General features: G+C 31.4%; 2 protein-coding genes across 2 annotated transcripts; both read left to right on the top strand.

Annotated features, from left to right (window-relative positions):
• The first annotated feature begins 3,100 nt into the window (after positions 1-3,100).
• LOC126665846 (cation/H(+) antiporter 4-like) lies at positions 3,101-7,679 on the top strand. Its single transcript, XM_056104309.1, has 3 exons — positions 3,101-3,342; positions 4,903-5,901; positions 5,982-7,679. The coding sequence occupies exons 1-3, from the start codon at positions 3,115-3,117 to the stop codon at positions 7,110-7,112; spliced, it is 2,358 nt and encodes a 785-aa protein (XP_055960284.1). The 5' UTR covers positions 3,101-3,114; the 3' UTR covers positions 7,113-7,679.
• Positions 7,680-13,311: 5,632 nt separating this feature from the next.
• On the top strand, positions 13,312-15,913 carry LOC126674694 (cation/H(+) antiporter 4-like). Its single transcript, XM_050369183.2, has 2 exons — positions 13,312-14,537; positions 14,626-15,913. The coding sequence occupies exons 1-2, from the start codon at positions 13,596-13,598 to the stop codon at positions 15,766-15,768; spliced, it is 2,085 nt and encodes a 694-aa protein (XP_050225140.2). The 5' UTR covers positions 13,312-13,595; the 3' UTR covers positions 15,769-15,913.
• Positions 15,914-18,498: the final 2,585 nt, after the last annotated feature.

Below are 18,498 nucleotides of genomic sequence, written 5' to 3'. Positions count from 1 at the left end.
AAAAAATTTATCTGTGAGTGAGAATTAGCTTGAATCTGAAACATTTGATAGTGAGTTTTATAGTTGGAATCGTTTAAAACACCTCATATCAAAAAAAAAAAAAATTCTCCAGAGATTTTTATTCATATAATAACCCTTTAGATAATTTTATATTTTTATTAATTTTACTTCAAAAACAAAAGCTGATGATACTCCTCTTACTAGAGCATCTAACATACGAATCACAAATTAATTAGATGCTGAAGTTACTACTATAACATTTTATGTAAAAATTGTTATTTAATTTACTAAGATCCATAATATGTGAATGCTTATCGATCTGTTGACTATTTTGCATTGGGTTGATACATACTTTACTAATTGATAACAAGATAAAAGGAACAATTTAAAAAACTAAAAATCTATCTTTATCTTAAAACTAGACCGAAACAGCCACATTACGGGACAACCGAAGCAGTAATACCACGAGATGACTGAGATTACGAATCTGAGAAAATCACATTACTCAAATAATCATATCAAGTCCAGTCAATAGTTCGAGCAGGATTTCACCGAGGAAGGAAATAAACACGCTAAAAAATAATATCTGATAAGAAAGTACAATAATACACGAACTAGCCACCGACAACTCCTGTAAAAGACAGAGACAAAAAGAACATACAATAGAATCGGTCAGCATGATTTCCTACCAGTCAAAGACTATAACAAATTTTTAACTATAAAAGACCCACATAAAAAATAGACAAAGGTTATTATTTTTTTTTCTCTCAACTTACGCTCTCTTTCACCCCTTTCTTCTTTCTATTACTCATACTTCTAATTTGACTGTCAGAGTGGTTTGCCGGAATCATCCTCAACACCCTTCTGACGGATTTTTTTTTGTGATTATTCAGGATCCAATGGAGCAGACCCGACCATTTATCACTAATCGTGTCTATATGTATTTTCTAGATTAAGTCTATATGTTTAAAATTTTAACACATATATAAAATTCTAACAATCGAATGTACTGACTAATTAATAATTAATAGATCACATTCTAACTAATAAAAAAGGCCAAACACATATTTAGGTCCCTGCACTATCATTTTTTTCCAACTTAAGTCCCTGAACTATAAAACATTTAAAATAAGTCCCTGCACTATCAAAAGTCTCTGATTTAAGTCCCTCTGTGTCATTCCGTTAGAGAGTGAGATACAAACGCATGACTCTGAGATTGGTTGTAGTTAAAATTTATGAACTTAAAATTTTGAGTCCCTACACTATAATTTTTTTACCATTTGAGTCCTTGCACTATAAATCTAACTTAAATTTTTAATTACTCAAAATTAATTAATTCGAAATAAATTAATTTAGTTAAATTAAAATAAATATTTTTAAAAATATGATATTTTAAAGATTGAGAGGTAGACGAACAGTTTTTTAATATATTTAATTTTTTATAAAAATAAAAAATTAATTGTATAAAATAAGAATTTATTTTATTTAATTAAATTAATAAATTTTAAATAATTAAAATTTTAAATTAAAATGCAAAAAATTTATTGATGGTCGGAGATGATTCTAGCTTTGGAAATGCTAAAAAATTTAATAACATTAAAAAAGAAAAGAAAATAAAATAAAAATATTATTAATATTATTTAAAATATGTGATAGAAAGACTTAAAATTGATGTTTCTAATAGTGTAAGGACTCAATTTGGAAAAAAATGATAGTGCAGAGACCAAAATAGCATTTTTGATATGTAATTGTTAACGTCATCCACGTTCCGTTAACTTGCGCAACGATAGGGACTTAAAATAGATGTTTTTGATAGTGTAGGGACTTAGTTTAAATGTTTTATAGTTCAGGGACTTAAGTTGGAAAAGAGTGATAGTGCAGGGACCCAAATATGTGTTTGGCCAATAAAAAATGAAGGCAAATTATATCCACAATCCATTTGAATCTGATGAGGTGCGATACAATACACACCATGTTGAATTGTTTTGTACATGTAGACGGATAGTATTACACCACGTCATTCATAAATGCGTTGCAGATATATTTAAAAAAATTGAAAAGATGATGATGGTAATACATGATAAGATTGAAAGAATATTGTATATATGGCAAACATGTTAAAATTGTGAGTGAATAGATACATAAATAGATACATTTTGCTAATAATGAATCATACATGGAGAAATTTTTAGATAGAGTAAGTCCATCACGTCATCCGTAGACTAATCTTATTACATAATGACACATTTTTAAAAGGCATAATTACTTAAAAACCACCCACCTTGTAACTTTTTTTCATTTATACCATGACCTAGGAAAATTTTCAATTGTACCCTATTTTTGATTTTTATGTTTCATCTCTACCCTAATGAGTTAAATTGACCTATTTTCTTTTAAAAAAAGTTTAAATTTGTCCTTCATTTTTAACCTATATTATAATAAAACGTTAATATTAATCATTTATTTATCTTGTTTTTAATATTTTCATTCTTAAATCAATTAAATTATCAAAAATTTTAAATTTGGGGTACAAATGAAACATAAAAATCGAAAATAGGGTACAATTGAAAATTTTCCTAGGTCATGGTATAAATGAAAAAAAGTTATAAGATAGGTGATTTTTAAGTAATTAAGCCTTTTTAAAATGATGGCAAATACATGATACTGTTCTTATGATTACTTGGCCCATTAATTACAATTCTTACTGGTTTTTGATTGAAATGGATTGATCTGTATTTTTAATATGTGAAAAAAAAAAATCAAATCAAATCAAACCGAATAAATTTTCATGTACAATACTAGTTACTCTAAAAATAAGATGTTATTTTTATTTTTATTTTTTTATAATATTTTAATTTTACTTTCGATAAAGAAAGCCAACAAACAAACAACTCAAAAGAGCTCAGATAAAGTACCTATTGATAACAGATGTTGCCAATGTTATCCTCTTTTTTTAGTTATATCTATTTATTTTTCTATCTAATTATCAAAATTAACTAAAACAACGAGATTGCAGTTGAATTAACTATAATTTGAATTGTATATTTATATTTGAATTAACTGTGACTTGAATTGATTTTATTTTATTCAAGGTTTAAAACATTTTCAACAATAATGGAAGGCTTACAAATTGATCATGTTCATAGTAATTCTACAATGACATGCGTAAGCCTAACAAATATTACGAAATTATATCGTGAAGGAAATATAGATTCATATGCATTCATGAGCTATTCATTGCCATTATTTGAATTGCAAATTGGTCTCATTTTTGTTTTCAGCCATGCTTTTCATTTTCTTCTCAAGCGTTTCGGAATTACCTTCTTCGTCTCTTCAATGCTCGTAAGTCTTCTCTCTTTTTCTCCTGTTTCTTCCATATTTCCGATTAGGGTTTTAATCATTGCGTTTAGGGGTATAATGGGTAATGAATTGTGACCGTCATTTGTATTTCATTTCAATTACCGTATATTAATTTGTATTATTTAAGTGATTAAACTTCAATTTCATTTCAACAATAAATATCGAGTTGATTCTAAACTAATTATGTGTTTATATAATCAAACACCATTTGCAACATATGCATAATTTAGCCGTAAATTATTGGAAAAGCACCTGATGTTACTTAAATAGAAGTTAAATACTCAACATATAACAAAACAAAATACGGTAACCACAATGAAATACAAGCAAAATACATGACAATGGAAATCTATTACTTGGGGTATAATCAAGTTAAAATAAACTCTACTCGACTCTAAAATGTAAATTTCAAAATAGTTTGACGCTAACTCGATCTCTCAGTATTTAGTAGAGGATCAAATATATTAATTATAGTGGTAGATAAAAAAATTCGAGCATGTCTATGAGTATCAAATATCTTAATATTTCAACTCGGCTCAACAGTTCACTCGAGAAGGTCGAACTCGATTATATTAATATACTGCGTCGATCTCGAATAATTTTTCGAATCAGTATGAGTAGTTCGCGAATTGACTCGACTTGATTAAACCTTCAATTCTAAATCAAAATGTACTATAGTATTATGGATAGCCCGAAAGCTTTGCGGCGACGACCGACGACCACTACTGCCTGTAGTGGGTTAAACTAGCCCAAGAGTTTCACGTCGATTACTTTATGATGACGGGCAAGCGTCTGTAGTGGGTTAAAGTATAGGCTAATGGGCTGAAAAAACCTCGATTTTTGTTTTAGTTTTCAATTACACCCCGACTTAGCAATTTTTTAATTATACCCTATTTTGTATTTTTAGTTTTCATTTGCACCCTGATGTATTAAATTGAACTCTTTTCATTTGGTTAATATTCAAAATAGGTCCTTCATTTTTATTAAAAAACCTAAAAGTCCTTTAATGTTATAAATTATACCAAAAAATCATCTCCTCTATAAAAAAAAATTAAATTAATTTTAAAAAAAATATTTTAAAATTTCCGGAGCAGGCAGCTCCTCAACGGAGGAGCAGAACTGCTCCTGGCCTGAGGAGCAGCAGCTCCTCAGGCCACGAGCTGCCGGAGAAAGAGCAGCTGCTCCTCCCCCGGAAATTAAAAAAATAAAATAAAAATTAATTTATTTTTATTTTTAGGATTTATTTGAATTTCATTTAAGTATAAAAATTTGTTTGAATTTAGCCAAATGGAAAAAAGTATGAACTAATCCTTAAATGTATTTGTTTTATATATTTTAGTCCTTATAATAATAAATTCATTTAATATTTTTAATTCAGGGTGCAATTGAAAACTAAAAATGCAAAATAAGGTATAATTGAAAAAATTGCTATGTCGGGGTGGAATTGAAAACTAAAACAAAGGTCAGAGTTTTTTCAGTCTAGTAGCCTAAAGTATATGATTGATTAATTGTTCTAATATTAATTTTGCTCTTGTTTTACAGACAGGGTTAATTCTTGGTGAAACATTTCTTGGAAAATATGACTTTATGAAATACAATATATACCCTATTGAGAGCCATGTAACACTGCGAACCTTAGCTGTGATTAGCATCAATATTTTTATGTTTCTAGCGGCTGTGAAGATGGATGTTGGAATGGTACTTACGACAGGAAAAAAGGCAGTATCAATTGGTATTTTATGTACACTAACTCCATTTATAGTTGGGACAATTTATACACTCACCCAAAGACATACGATTTTTGATGATTATAAGGAATTAATTGTTTACTTAGAAGTATTACAGATCCAATCAATCACTCCATTTCCTGTTGTTTCCTACACAATAGATCAACTCAAAATGACAAATTCCGAACTCGGCCGTCTTGGACTTTCGGCGGCTTTAGTTGCGGATGTTTACTCTATAATTATTGCATTCATTTCATCATTTTTTAAGGAGGGATACAGGGGAGGCAGTAAGAGATATTTTGTAGCATTTTCCAGCTTTATTTTAGTGGCAGCATTTATCATAAGGCCAATGATGCTTTGGGTGAGTCGACGAACTCCGACGGGAACTCCGGTCAGAAGTACATATATTAGCATCATCGTTGTGTTATCATTCTTATCGGGCTTGTATTTCTTTAAGTTTGATCAGGGACCATACGTTGGTCCCTTAATTCTGGGTTTTACGGTACCAGCAGGACCTCCATTAGGATCTTCTTTGGTAGAAAAGTTTGAAAGTGTTTCGTTCGGATTTCTTCTACCTATCCTAACTGCTATATCGATGTTGAATGTCGATTTATTCTTGATCGGATCGGAATTTACCAGGATACAACCTTACCTGGCTGTTATAGTCATACTTTTCGCTGTCAAGTTTACTGGGTGTTTCATCCCTTCGTTGTTCTGCAAGATGCCAATAATTGATTCGGTGGCGCTCGCTTTCATTTTAGGCTGTAAAGGCGTAATTGAGCTAACAGAAAGTGCTGTTCTCAATGACAAAGAGGTAATCTGCTCTGAAAAAGAATCAACATCTTGGTCTATTTTGCATTAATCTAATGTCTCGTTTTCATTCTTCATTTGCAGGTCTTCAGTCAGGAGCTTTTGTCCCTCATGGCTTTATTCATCCTATTTAGCTCAATCTTTTCCCCAGTTCTAGTCAAATATCTCTATGACCCTTCACGGAAATATGCAGGGTATCAAGAGAGGAACATTTTTTGTTTAAAGCCTCAATCCGAGCTCCGAATTGTCACGTGCATTCAGAAATCAGAGGACATAACTTCTGTCAAGAAATTTCTTCGAACTGCATATCCTACAACAGAAAGCCCTTTGGCAATTTATGTTCTTCACCTAATCGAGCTAATAGGTCGAACCACCCCGATTTTCATAACCCATCGAAAGAACAAATCAAATTCGACTCGCATTTCTCAAAATGTCATCCTGTCTTTTGATAACTACCAGCAACACAATTGGAATGCAGTATCTGTAAATACCTTTACAGCTATATCTCCACCTAAGTTCATGCACGAAGACATATGCACACTCGCTCTCGATAAATTCACATCCCTTATATTAATCCCATTCCATCCAAAATGGACAACGCGTGGAGCTTCCGGATCCGAAAGCCTCATCAAATTTAGGAACCTTACTCGTAGAGTCCTCGACAGAACCCCTTGCTCTGTCGGGATATTTTTTGATCGCAGCAAATGTAATCATAAAAACATCAAAGCATCAACCATGGCATTTAAGTCCTTGTGTGTGATCTTCTTGGGTGGCAGCGATGATCGAGAGGCCTTGTCTTTAGCAAGACGCATGGCCAAGAACTCAATGGCAAGTCTAGCAATCATCCATCTAATACCTGACGAAGAGGATAATGATAGTGTGGATTGGGAAGAAAAAATCCTCAACACTGATTTGATTGAAGAAATCAAGATAAGCAACAGTGATAACAAAGCATCAATTTTCACATACAAAGAGCATAAAGTGAAAGATGGACCAGATACTGCATTGTTAGTTCATACATTAGCGAATGACTACGATCTTTTTCTAGTCGGAAGACGAGACAGAATTGAATCTCCTCAAACAAAGGGGCTATCTCAATGGAGTGAACTTCCAGAATTGGGGACTATGGGGGATTTTCTTGTTTCAAAGGATATTCAAAGTGAAGCTTCGGTTTTAGTAGTGCAAAAACAAAAACAAAAGAAATACCTAGAATAGATTACAATGGAATGAATTACGGCTCAGTGATTTTGCTCCGACTGTCAGATTGTGGATTCCAATCCCAGCCCGAGTCAGGGTAACCGTTAAATTTTTTGCGGTTATCGAACTATAGCCGAACCTCCATTTTTCCAAACAGGAGGTTACCATGGCAATTCCGGTCAATAATTCCTTATGTGGAAACAGGTGCCATATAAGCGATAATTCAGCTGAATTCGAAGCGTAAAACGCCTATAGTTCACTAACTGCAACAAATGTTAAACCCTAAGAATCAAAATTTCCAAATCTAAAAGAGTTACAAAAACTGTTTCGACCAACAAGAAACTTTTGTCACTCAGAAGTAATCTCATGAATCTTAAAGCTAATCAATGGAATTCTCAGTTCTCATCAAACAGATTGTAATTTTTTTCTTGTTTGAATATCAGAGATTGTAAAGTAAATGGAAGAGCGAAATATTCAGTGAATGATAATGTTTCTATCTTTTCTAATTGCAAAACAAACAGAAGCTAAATATGAGCAGAATCAAACTTACCAGTTGTAGTTTCTGCATAATTTAATGGGGGAGGAAGACGGAAGAAGGATTTTGCTAATTGAAATCAAAATATACTTTGCTTTGCACTTTGTTCCATTTTAATTTGTTCCAATTTAATTATCTAATTTTAACTTCTTCTTTTTTAATTTGATTATTAAATTTTAGTATATTTGTCAGAAAATACATATATGACAGCTTAAAGTTTTTTTTCTTAAAAAATTGTCATATATATTAACTAGTTTAATATATCTTTTAACCTCTGTTGATTCATTTATCCATCTGATCTCTCATCTTTCAATTTAACGTATTTGACATATTAACTTGTAGGTTTTATTGAAAAGGAAATGAGCACAAATGCACTGATGTAGAAAAAAAGTGCTTACTGGACTGCCATTTAACAAACACATTACCAAACTCGAAAAAAGAGAGTCAAATGGGTTAAACTGTAAAATATAAGATTAAATGTGTGAAAAAATAAAGAATTTTTAAAATCAAAACTTACAATTTTTAATAAAAAAACTCATAATTACAAAAAATTAAAGTCAAATGCAATTTTCTTTTTAAAAATTTACAACATGTTTTTATTTGTAGTTTAAAAATTATATATTAAATATTTTTATTTTTACGGTTAATTTTATTTATGGAGTTGATTTTATTTTTTTATATATAAAAATAAAAATGAAATTGAAGTTATAATTTTAAATTTTTAAATTTTTAAATTTATATTTATTATTTTTCTTTTTTAAAAAGGTATAAAAAATCATTTTGATTTTTTTTAAAAGAATCTATTTTAGAAATCAAAAGTTCACTAATTATATAAAGTACAAGGTTCCCTTGGCGCTGTAATAGTATACGATGCCATACCTGCTATTTGTTTATGTCTTATGCTAGGACACGCTATATCATTTGATCGTTTTGACATTGTTTTATGATAACAGTTTTTGTAAGAATAGATTGATGAGCTAATATGTATGTGGTACGGAAGTGAAATGCCCACATGTGTCGTGTCGATTGATTGGTATATATACACGTTGGTATGTTTGCTTCCGTTTATATAGTCACAATATGTTTGTTTGTTTGCAAAAATATTATAGTGATTTTAGGCTTACTACGGGTTTGAAAGCCACCATTTCCATTTTCTAGCGTCAGTCTCGGCCATTGATTTTGGGTCGTGACAGTTGAAATATATCAGAACCGGACCATCAGGATTAGGTTGATCGTCTCACTCGAAAGAAGAATTCAGTTTGGAAGATTCGATAAATCGAGGATTAGGGTTTCAATCGGGAGTTATATTTGGATGCATATGAATGAATAATTTATAACATTGTTTTGTTTTATAGAATACTCATTTGTAAATTTATGAACTCATTCAGTATCGACTGACCACCCCATAGTATTTCCTTTCAGGTAAAATTGTTTTGACGCGATGGACTTCTACTCTTGTTCTAGAAGTTTGTGTTTTGAAGTATGTACAAAAGATGGTTTCAATCGATAGAGCTGCAGTAGTCAAGTCCTATTTGTATATGTTGTTTTGTCAAACAGTTTTTAAATGTATCGTTTATAATCTAATGTTTGATAAACTTGTGTAGTTTTGAACTGTGTTTTAACTGTTTACTTTTGTGTGTGAAACGGGGTTATGCTAAATATGTGGCATCGCATTGTAAGACCCTGGTTTCCATATATCGTTTTTAGAAGATGTTTGATGTTTGTAACCATTTAAAAATTTCCTGAAAACGTTTTATGAATTATCGTATGTTGATATGTTTGATTTGATTAGATCGCGAAAAGTTTTTAGTGGTTTTTAAGTTTGCTACAGGTTTCAGAGCTAACACTCAATTCCCTAACGCCGGTTTCGGCTCAAAACTTTGGGTCGTAACATCACCAGTTCTTGGACTCAATCCTACATGCAAATGAGTGATAATCAACATGTCATCAATTCTTTCTAAGACAAAACATATACCCCATGAAAACAATAGTCCAAAACTCAATATATAAATAATTTTAGCAAACTTCGAGGCCCAATTGTAACCTTATGAGTCTAGAATTATTATCAAAAGAAATTTCATCAATATACTATACACTAAATTATAGCATTTCTCCTAAACATGGTTCAAACTGCCAGGACAAAGAGAGTAATATAATGTTTTAGACAAAACGAATATGTTGAAGACCAAATAAGAAAAAACTTAAACTTATAAATATGTAGTTAACATTTTAAAGTTTATATAGCAATAAAAATCATTCAATTTAAAGTTATAAAACTCAAATTATGCATCTCGCACTAAGGCTATAATTCCAGATTTAGTAACATAACATATAATAACATAGGTAAACCAAAAAAAAACAAGCTAAGTAGATAAAAATACATACCAATTAGCCTTGAATTACTTTCTTCATCTTAAGAGCTCATAGAATTTAAAGTTTAAAGGTTTATTCTAGGTATATTAACTTTACCTTTAAATTCTCAAGAATTTGATAGTTCATTTGAATCTACTCAATTTTACCAATCGTAACATTCATTTTCAATTGGCTTAACCGATGTTAAGGTCCATGTACTTTCTACTTTATATTTACTTGATCCTTATACTTTTGAATGATTTTTATAAAATTCTTATATTTCTTTACTTAGTCTTTGAAAGTGCAACACACTTCCGCACTTTTATTATCATAAAGAGTTTATAAAACTGTTTTCAAAAGTATAAAGACCAAGTAAAGAAAAAGAATTCTAAGGGACGAAGTAAAGAAAAAAAGAGAGTACAGGGGCCTTATGATAGGGTTTTCCTTTTCAATTTGATTCTAACTTATAAAATGTATAATAACTAATTTCTATTTTATTTTAATTATAGCTAAACAGGATATGCAATGTATAATGAATGCTAAATGAGATTATGGTGCGGTTATGAGACCTTCACCATATATCCTCAACGCCACTATTACTAATAAGTACACTCACAATCCAGAAAACATCTTCCTCCTAAAACATCCCGCAATAGACCCTCTTACAAAGCCTTACCATCAAATTCTAATAATTGATCAACCATGGCTTCTAATAAATATGGAAGTTGCGGAGTACGCACATACCCCGACTCCAGATCCATCAAATTTTTATTTTCTTTCCATCGTAATTCGCACTCTAGCTCCCAATTTTATTCCCGCTTGAGCCTAAAAAATACTTCGCCGCACATAACTAGGATTTGATCCTAAATGAGATTTGAGGAACGAGGAGTGATGAAAATTATCAGCTTTGAATACATTCGAGGAATGAACACAAGGTTGATCAGATTGTTCGAGTCTTTCTGTTCTATTTGTTGTGGACAATATTGTTTTGCGATTTGAGTTCGACTCCTCCTCTATGTGTATTATCGGCGCTGGAGGACTTGGATCATGTCGCCTCCTATGATTGGGGGTTCGCTTCCCTCGCCTATTTTTATGGTAATATGGAGCAGATTGTCCATGAGGGATCTCGTCTCTATGGGATGTGGCCCGTTGTAGACGTGTATTCTTTTTTTGAACCCTTATTTTGTGTATCTTGTCTCTATTGACTTTTTAATTTGATTATGTGTTTCCCTTTTTCAAACTTGGGATGTCCAGACTGGTATTTTGACCGAATATAGTGACATGCCGGCGCCTAGCATTCCTCTACTGTGATTTTGGGACGTCTCTCGTACTTTGACTCAGTGTCAAGGAACTGAATATAGAGATTGTCTGAACGACTTAGAGTGGATTGATGTACGTAATAAACTCATCAGTGAGTAATTTGTGTTTTAATTGCGATGCTTATTTGTAGCAATTTTACAGGTGCACTCATCTTAGAACATTCCTCCGAGGAACACTGGTCTCTTAAGCTTTAGGGAGCTATTAGTAGGTCTGACATGTGTTGTCTGATGCATGGTTGACGAATTCTCTAGAAATTATTATTGTACGCTTTAGTCCTTTATCACTTTTTACCTGTCCGGAAAATATGTGGCTACACTTGTCACCAGACGAATATCTCTGGAAATTATTATTGGACGCTTTAGTCATTTATCCCTTTTACCTGTCCGAAAAAGGGTATCTACATATATCTATATATATATATATATTATATTTAACTTATAAATAATAAAACATATTATTACTTCCGCACTTTACTTCCGCATTATAAAATAATCATTTTAAAAATGTTTTTTCATAATAAGCTTTTTTAAATATAATTTTTTTTCAAACAATTAATTTTTTTAAAATTAATTATTTTTTAACAAATCTGTTGCTAAACTACAGATTTAGCAATGAACTTCAATTTTTTTCGCTAAACTACATATTTAGTTGGCGGGATAACTATTTGACGAATTTAGCGACAGATTAAAATCCACTGCTAAATTCAGCTTTTCTAGTAGTGCACCCAAAGATTGTTCGACAGACTGAAGCCTTGATATATTAAAAATTACACGGCCTCTCCAATAAATTTTCTAACTTTTACGACGGTTGCAACAATTAAAAGACGAATTTGAAGCTAAAAGTGTCCTGAAAACCCAAATAAAACTAGTAGGTATTATATCGAGCTTATAAATTTAAAATTTGAGATTGATTGAAAAAAAAAAATTGCTTGCAATGAAATGTAGAAATTATGACATTATTGTAAAAATTACAAATTTTGAATTCGTAAAAATTGAATTTATCCTGCTATTAAGCCATAAATCACACAATATGATAATTGCAATTCTTACTGATATGTATTTTCAATTTTTAGAAGAAAAATGTTGAATCGAACGGAACTGATCATCAATTTACAATACTGGTATTAATCAATCAATACAAGATGTGGTTTGTATTTTATCTTTCAATTAAACTACTTTCGATTTAAAAAAGAAAAAAACTACCTTTTGATCATTACAGTTGTTCAATGTCATAATCGTTTTTTGGTACATCTATTTATTTATCTGTCTACTTATCAAAACTAACCAAACCTACAAGATACTAGCTGTTGAATTAACTGTAATTTGAATTGTATATTTATATCTGAATTAACTGTAATTTAAATTAATTTTATTTTCCTCAAGTTTTCAAATATTTTCAACAATAATGGAAAGCTTACAAATTGTTGATGTTCATAGTAATTCTACAATGACATGCGTAGATATAATAAATATTACGAAATTTTATCTCGACGGAAATATAGATTCGTATAGTTTCATGAGCCATTCATTGCCATTATTTGAATTACAAATTGGTCTCATTTTTATTATTAGCCATGCGTTTCATTTTCTTCTCAAGCGTTTCGGAATTACATTGTTCGTCTCTTCAATGCTCGTAAGTCCTCTCTTTTTTTCTTGTTTTTTCCATGTTTGCAATTAGGGTTTTATAATCATCCCGCGTTTAGGGGTTGTAATTCATTTTGGTTACCGTATTTTAATTTGTTTTTATTTATTTTAGTGAATAAACTTTAATTTTATTTCAACAAAAAAGATTTTTTTTTTCACGAATTAACTCATATATGAGTTGATTCTCGCCTCCTAATGTGTTTACGTAATATATAAGGTGTAATTTAGTATAAATAATCAAACACTGATTATTTCATATCCATAATTTGATCAAAATACTTAAAAATCTGATGATGTTACTTAAATGGAAGTTTGGTACTCAAAATAAATAAATTAAAAAGAGGTAGTCACAATGAAATACAAGCAATGTACATGATAGTCATAATCTATTACTTGGAGTATAAAAAATTGAGTTAAAACATTGTCAAGATCAAACTTAATTCGACTATAAAATGTTAATTTCAAAATAATGTGACTCTTAACTCGATTTCAGTATTATAGATAGCCAGAAAGCGTCACGGCGACTACTTTACAACGACGGACGAGCACGAACACCCGTAATTGTTGATTGATTGATCTAATATTAATTGTGTTGTTGTGTTGCAGACGGGGTTAATTCTTGGCGAAACACTTCTGGGGAAATATGACTTCATGAAATACAACGTATACCCTATAGAGAGCCATGTCACACTCCGAACCTTAGCAGTGATCAGCATCAATATCTTTATGTTTCTAGCGGCAGTAAAGATGGATGTTGGGATGGCACTTACGACAGGAAAAAAGGCTATGTCAATTGGTGTTTTATGTGCACTAACTCCATATATATGTGGGGCAATTTACGCAATCACCCAAAAACATAATATTTTTGAAAACTATAGGGAGTTAGCTGTATTCTTAGAAGTCGTACAGATTCAATCAATCACTCCCTTTCCTGTTGTTTCCTACACAATAGACCAACTCAAAATAACGAATTCCGAACTCGGACGTCTTGGACTTTCGGCGGCTTTAGTTGCGGATGTGTACTCTATCATAATAGCATTAATTTCATCATTCTACAAGGGAGGCAGTAAGAGATACTTCATAGCATTTGCCAGCTTTCTTTTACTGGCAGCATTTATCATAAGACCAATGATGCTTTGGGTGAGTCGACGGACTCCGACGGGAACTCCGGTTAGAAGTGCATACATTAGCATCATCCTCGTGTTAGCATTCTTGTCCGGCCTGTTTTCCTTTGAGTTTCATGAGGGACCGTACGTTGGTCCCTTTATTCTGGGTTTCACGGTACCAGCAGGACCTCCATTAGGATCTTCTTTAGTAGAAAAGTTCGAAACTGTTTCTTTCGGGTTTCTTCTTCCAATCCTAACTGCTATATCGATGTTGAATGTCGATTTGTTCTTGATCTCGTCGGAATTTACCAAGATACATCTTTACCTGGCTGTTATAGTCATACTTTTTGCTGTCAAGTTGATTGCGTGTTTCATCCCTTCGTTGTTCTGCAAGCTGCCGATAATTGATTCGGTGGCGCTCGCTTTCATTTTGAGCTGCAAAGGTGTGATTGAGCTAACAGCAACTGCTGTTCTCAACGACAAAGAGGTAGTTGAATCAATCTGTTTTGATAAGAATCAAAATATTGATCTGTTTTGCATTAATCTAATGTCTTGATTTCGTTCTTCCTATGCAGATTGTCAGTCAAGAGCTTCTGTCCCTTATTGCTTTATTCATCCTCTTTAGCTCAGTCTTCTTCCCAGTTCTTGTCAAATATCTCTATGACCCGTCACGGAAATATGCAGGGTATGAAGAGAGGAACATTTCCTGTTTAAAGCCTCAATCTGAGCTCCGAATTGTCACGTGCATTAGAAAACCCGACGACATAACTTCTGTCAAGAAATTTCTTAGATCTACGTATCCTACAAAAGAAAGCCCTATCGCAGTTTATGTCCTTCACCTCATCGAGCTAATGGGTCGAACAACCCCGATTTTCATAACTCACCGAAAGCAAAAACCAGGTTCGAACCACATTTCTGAAAATGTCATCATGTCTTTTGATAACTACCAGCAGTATAATTGGGATGCAGTATCCGTAGATACCTTCACAGCAATATCTCCACCTAAGTTCATGCACGAAGACATATGCACACTCGCTCTCGATAAACTCACATCCCTTATATTAATCCCGTTCCATCCAAAGTTCACAATTCATGAAGCTGCAGGGTCTGAAAATCTCCTCAGAGTTAGGAACCTTACGCGCAGAGTCCTCGACAGAACCCCTTGCTCTGTCGGGATATTCTTTGATCGCAGCAAATGTAATCACCAACACATCAAAGCATCAACAAACTCATTTCAAGCCTTGTGTGTGATCTTTTTGGGAGGCAGCGATGATCGAGAGGCCTTGGCCTTAGCAAGGCGCATGGCCAAGAACTCGATAGCAAGTCTAACAGTCGTCCATTTGATATCCAACACAGAGGAGGATGATACTGCTGACTGGGAAGAAAAAATCCTGAATGCTGATTTGATTGAAGATGTTATTGATGATGTTAAGCAAAGTAACATTGATAACAAAGAATCAATTGTCACATACAAAGAGCATAAAGTGAACGACGGACCAGATACCGCATTGTTAGTTCATACATTAGCGAATGACTACGATCTTTTTCTAGTCGGAAGACGAGACGGAATTGAATCTCCTCAAACAAGGGGGCTATCTCAATGGAGTGAACTTCCAGAATTGGGTATTTTGGGCGACTTTCTTGTTTCAAATGATCTTCATAGTGAAGCTTCAGTTTTAGTTGTGCAGAAACAAAAACAAAAGAAATACTTAGAATAGAATAAACTAGAATGAATTCAGTGATGTTGAAATTGTAGCTCCCACTGTGAGATTGTGAATTCCAGTCCCAGTCCGAGTCTGATTAACCGTTAAAATTTATTGCGGTTACCGAACTATAACGCAATTTCCGAGGTTACTATCGCAATTTCCGTCAGTTATGTAAACCATTACTCACCGGAATTCTAAGTGTAGAAAGCATATTAAAGCATATAGTTCACTAAATTGTAAAAAATTTAAACCCTAAAATTAAAAATTCGAAACCTAAAAAAGTTATCAAAACTGTTTCCGACTAACAAGAATATTTTTTCGCCTAACTAATGGAATTCTAAATTTTCATCAAACAGATTGTAAAGTTTATGGAAAAACTAAATATTCTAATTACAAACTAAACAAAAGCTAAAGATGATTTAATGGCGAAGGACGATGGAAGGAGGATACGTTGATCTCGGAGATATTGTGATCATATAATTAGATAAATTATTTCTTGTAAACTGAAAAAAATTGTTGATAAATACCTCTTGAATTGAAAAAATTGCAGTCTGAAACATTAAGCTTCATTTGAAACCCAATCCATAATATTATTGCCTTTAAAATTAAAAGCCTAAATTTAAAATGTAAAACAATAACCGATTTAATCGGTAAATCATTTATAACGGTTTAAATTTTCCGTTTTATGGTTTTTGATTATATAACTACTAGTTTCGCTTTATGTGACTCGTAACCTGACTAGTCAATTATATATTAATTTAATTTATGATAATTATACCAATGTACTTTATTTATAATTAATAATAGAATTTTTATTAGAAATTAATTCATAGGTTATAGGTAATTAATCATATCCGACACAAAACATGAAAAAAATTCTCGATCAAGACATGAAGAAAATTCAGAATCGGTTTTGAAATTTGAGCTTGGTTGGTCCGCTTCCTCTTTTGGCCCAACACACTTGTATTAGGATGTATCTACTTTTCTTATTTTCTTGACTATATAAGTCACTTTATCCTTTTTTTAGGTTATCTATCGTTTCATCGTAAGAAACAATTATTAGCTTAGAGTTTTATATCTCTTGTTCTTTTAATAGTGTAGAGATTTGAATATTGGTGTTCATCATTTTATTTTCAGATTTTGATGTTCTTGAATACTCATTTAATACAAGTAGTAGTTCATTTTATTAAAATTTCATTATCTCATTAACACTCTTAGCCTTTAATTAGTACTTCAAGGTAATTAATCTCTACTTTTGTTTAATTAGTTTTGTAATGTTAGTGATGAGTTGCTAAATCCCTAGTTTAGAAGTTGCTTATGATTGCTATGTTGTTGACTAGGTTATTGAGTTGGGTTTTTAATTAGGGTTCGTTGTGTTTATCGGGCCTAATTCTTAGATTAAATTGATATATTACTCTATGATTTATTTAATTAGATGCACCTAATTAAACACAAGTTTAAGGATTAATCACGCGAGAACGGTTTAGGACTTTGGTGGTTGTTAAGTTTGCGAATTAATCGTTTGATTAGTATTGTCGAAATCTAATTACGCGAGAGCGATTTAGATTTCGGTGTATTAATCAACTTTTTGTTCTTTCAATTTTAGACTCGAGAGAGCGGAATTGATACTTTTGGATAGTTTGATTAATACTTTGGTGGTTGATTTATTGTTAACGGCCTTTTGTTCTATTTTTAGCCTCTTTTTCTTATATCTTTCTCTTTTAATCAACGATATATTCAATCTTCTATTTATAACCAATTTTGTTTCAATTTTTTTTTTTTTTGGTTTTGATGGATTATAATTTATCAACAAATTTTATATCAAATACAATTTATCGCCAATCAAGAATCAAGATATATTGAAAACCTTTTAACAATAATGTTTTTTTAATACTGTATTTTATTATTTGTTCTTTTAAGGTTTTTTTTTTTGTAAAATATTTATATGTCCTTTTTATGAAGAGTTTGTTAAGTGATAGTTAAATCAGATTATATGGCTACAGTTTTTACTATAGTTCCATAATTTTTATATTTTTATAAGTAGATCTGTGAAATGGACAATACACCTATTACAAATTTTTTTTTTCAGTTTTTTGACAAATTGTAAGTGTTTTGGATTTAATTATTGATATATGATAAATTAAAAAAAAAACACTTTAAGTTGTTGTATTGTAAAAAAAAAAAACAGTTTTTGCTATCAGAAATCCAGTTTGCAATACAAAAACACTTTAAGGCTGCCTTATTATAGATTTAGTAATGTCTCATATTGAAACAATACTTGATAATAAAATAACAGCTTAAAGTTTTTGTATTTTATATTTGTTATTTGTTTGGTTCTCGATCTATTTTGTCTTTTTAATTAATTTTTATAGGTTTTTTTTTAATTTTTTTTATCTTTCTATAACTAATTTTCATAGTAATTTAGTCCTTAAAGATAGAGTAGGGACGAAATAAATAAAAAATAAAATTTTAAAAGAGAAGTAAGTAAATAAAACAATTTATGAAAGATTTAGACGAAAACGGAAATATAAAGACTAAGTAAATAAAAAAAAACAGGGATTAACTAAAGTACCAAACTAAATCAGCGGCCAAGTAAAAAAAGAATCAAAAAAAAAATATAAGAACGTGAAAATAAATTATGCCTAAAATAATTTTAATTTTTTATATGAAGTTGTAGTCGAAAAATCAGGGATCGCACCCGAGCATCTCAACTAGGTTGACACTCTCTTAGCGAATACATCA

The sequence above is a fragment of the Mercurialis annua genome, linkage group LG1-X (assembly GCF_937616625.2).
Source record: "Mercurialis annua linkage group LG1-X, ddMerAnnu1.2, whole genome shotgun sequence".
Lineage (NCBI taxonomy): Eukaryota > Viridiplantae > Streptophyta > Magnoliopsida > Malpighiales > Euphorbiaceae > Mercurialis > Mercurialis annua.
The sequence above is the reverse complement of the archived record's forward strand: the minus strand, read 5'-3'. Positions and strand labels throughout refer to the sequence as shown.